Source organism: Ambystoma mexicanum, chromosome 3q (genome assembly GCF_040938575.1).
Source record: "Ambystoma mexicanum isolate Mex_15411 chromosome 3q, UKY_AmexF1_1, whole genome shotgun sequence".
NCBI classification, from domain to species: domain Eukaryota; kingdom Metazoa; phylum Chordata; class Amphibia; order Caudata; family Ambystomatidae; genus Ambystoma; species Ambystoma mexicanum.
Genome location: NC_090926.1, coordinates 211337363 through 211340104, shown reverse-complemented (window position 1 = coordinate 211340104; position 2742 = coordinate 211337363). Strand labels below are relative to the sequence as shown.

Genomic DNA, 2742 nt, shown 5'->3' with positions numbered 1-2742 from the left:
GAGGTGATGAATCGTTCAGCCATGCCTTTGGCTTGTGTCCAGCGGGGGGTGATCTTTTGGTGTGTGAACCCCATGTGCCTTGCAAAGGCTGCAAATCTATGGCCGTTGAAAGGGGGTCCGTTGTCTGATTTGATGGATTGTGGGATGCCCCACACAATGAGAACTTCTTCAAATGTAGCGCCACCTGACAGTATGATATGATATGATAAGGCATTTATAATGCGCCTATACACAAGTGTTTCACAAGTGTATGCCATTGTTGATATCTTCTTCACGATGGAGAACCTTGAGTATTTATCGCTAAATACTAAGAGGTATTATCCAGATTTAATGGGGCCATAAAAGTCAATGGCTACCCTGTCCAAGGCTCATTGTGGTATGTGTGTCGGTTGTAGCGGGATGGGTGCTTCAGCTCATGCGGTGCATTGGCACAGCAGACATTTCTTGACCCAGCTGTCTACTTAACTTTTATTTCGTGTTGCCTGTGCCTCTATGGCCTTCATGTAATCCTTCCGTTTGTTGGTGGTTGTGAGGCTGAGGCAAGTGCCATGGGTGGGTCGACTGCAGATGTGGTGGTGACAGCATTCAGGGACAGTGCTGGTGGTACGGCATTGGCAGCCACGTAATTGTTGTATTCAGCGTCTCCTTTCCCGGCTGACTGGTGCTCCAGACGGATGGTGGGAAAGGTAATTTGCTGGGTTCTGGTCCCCTCCTGGTCTGTGGATGATGGTTTAATCGTATTCCTGTAATCTGAAGCCCCAACGTTCAATCCTGGGCAGCATCTTCGTGCGTGGATTTCCAAAGAGTGACAGGAGTGACCAACGTGAACCTCTTTCCGATGATGAAGTTGTGAACATGTTTGCACGCCCACACTGCTGCCAAGCTTTCCTTCTCAGCTTGTGAGTATACTGTTTCTGTGGCTGACAGGGCACTGCTCGCGTAGGTGACAATGTGTCTGGGGTGTGTGCCATCACCACTCGTTTGTGCTAAGTTGGCGCCCAGTCTCACCGGGCTGGCATCTACAGTTATCTATGTGTGCCAATTTGGGTCAAAGTATGCTAGCCGGCGTGCCTCGGCCAAAGCTGTTTTGATGTAATTGAACGCAGTTTGATAGTCCATTGTCCACTCAAATGGTGCTTCTTTCTGCAGCAATCTACACAGAGGTTTGGTTAGGAATGCATAATGTGGGATGTTTCGTGTGCAGTATCCGACCATGCCAAGGAATGATCGCACCTCTGCTAGGTGAGTTGGCTCCTGTAGGTCGGTGATGGTGCTGACCTCGTCTGGGTCCGGCGTCATCCCCTCGTCAGAGAAGATGTGGCCAAAGAACTTTAGTTTCTGTTTGCTGAATCTGCACTTTTCCAGGTTGAGTGTCAGGCCAGCTTCATGTAGCGCTTTGCACATCTTCAGCAGTGCTATGTCATGGTCTTTTGCGATGGCGGAACACGAGGATGTCGTTGCTGTAGTTCAGAGCACCTTTGACTGGTCGTATGGCTTCCTGAAAAATGTCAGCGGCTGAGGAAATGCCAAAGTTTAATCGCCGATAGCAGAAGAGTCCTTCATGGGTGACGAATGTGGTGATGATTCGTGAGTCCAGATGAAGTTTCAACTGGTGATATCCTTGTATGAGGTCAAGTTTGGAGAACATTGTTGAATTATTTAGTAGCACAATCATGTCTTTGATGCAAGGACCAGGGTGTCGCTCCCTTTGTATGGCAGTGTTTGCCATCTTCATGTCGATGCATATGTGTAGTCGTCCTTCTTTGGGAACTATGACCAGTGGGGATACCCATGGAGTGGGAATTGCTGCTGGCTCAATGATGCCACCACGTAGTAGTTGGTCGAGTTCCTTCGAGACAGCGTCCTGGAGGTGGAATCTACTCTTCTGGGGTGCTGAGGGATGGGTCTGACGGTATCATATATGTGTAGCCTAACAAGTGCCCCCTTGAGTATCCCTAGACCTCTGCACAATCGAGGGTATTTGGTTTGGATTGTCTCTTTAGTGATGTGGTTTGCAGTTGTCAAGGTGGTGTTGATCGTGCACATCTGCTCTCCATTGTTCCCGCCTAGAGCAGAGGATTTGAACACCTCGCCTTTTTGGAAGTGTATGTCAATAAGGCCTAGGCAGCATGCTGTTTGGTAGCTGAGGAGGCAGCAGCCTTTCGTTGGGCTCCAGATAATGTGGATTGTGGTATCTAGTTCCAGAATATTGTGCATCAGCTGCATCTTGAATTGTCCTATCGACTGTAGGGTGGTGCAGCCTCCCATTGGAAGATTCTTCAATAGGTATTTGCAAGCTCAGGTCTCTCTGGCATCTGCATGAATTCTTGCTCCCTCATGATGTTGACTGTTGCGCCCAAGTCAACAAGAAAACAGAAGTGTCTATTTCCCAGGTTCACCATTATTCTGGGTGCTTCTCTGGCTTTGTTGTCATCATGGATGAGATTGACGTAGTTGTGCAGGTATCCTTGGTCAAAGTGGTCTCCCCCTTGATAAGCTGGGTATTGTTGGTTTTCCTCATATGTCTGGTATGCATTCGGTGGTTCATCGTACTCATCACCAAAGTGAGGTTGTATTGATTGAATCCTTGATTGCTATCTTTCAGGTGTGCTTCCTCAATTGCTCTGATGTATCGCTGCTGCCCTTGATAGTAGGGGATGTTGGGCCTGTTTTGGCAGGCCAGAGGATGGGGGTGCGGCTGTTCATTCTGCTTTGCGGTTGTGAGTTCATCCAGGGGGTATG

General features: G+C 48.6%; 1 protein-coding gene across 1 annotated transcript; it reads right to left on the bottom strand.

Annotated features, from left to right (window-relative positions):
- Positions 1–1029: 1029 nt before the first annotated feature.
- LOC138447960 (uncharacterized) lies at positions 1030–1404 on the bottom strand. The gene has a single exon (XM_069604485.1). It carries the CDS (start codon positions 1402–1404, stop codon positions 1030–1032), a length of 375 nt encoding a protein of 124 aa, XP_069460586.1.
- Between the last annotated feature and the right edge of the window lie 1338 nt (positions 1405–2742).

Excerpts from the sequence above, each read along its gene's own strand:
- LOC138447960 (XM_069604485.1), bottom strand. The coding sequence starts at position 1,404 with ATGTGCAAAGCGCTACATGAAGCTGGCCTGACACTCAACCTGGAAAAG.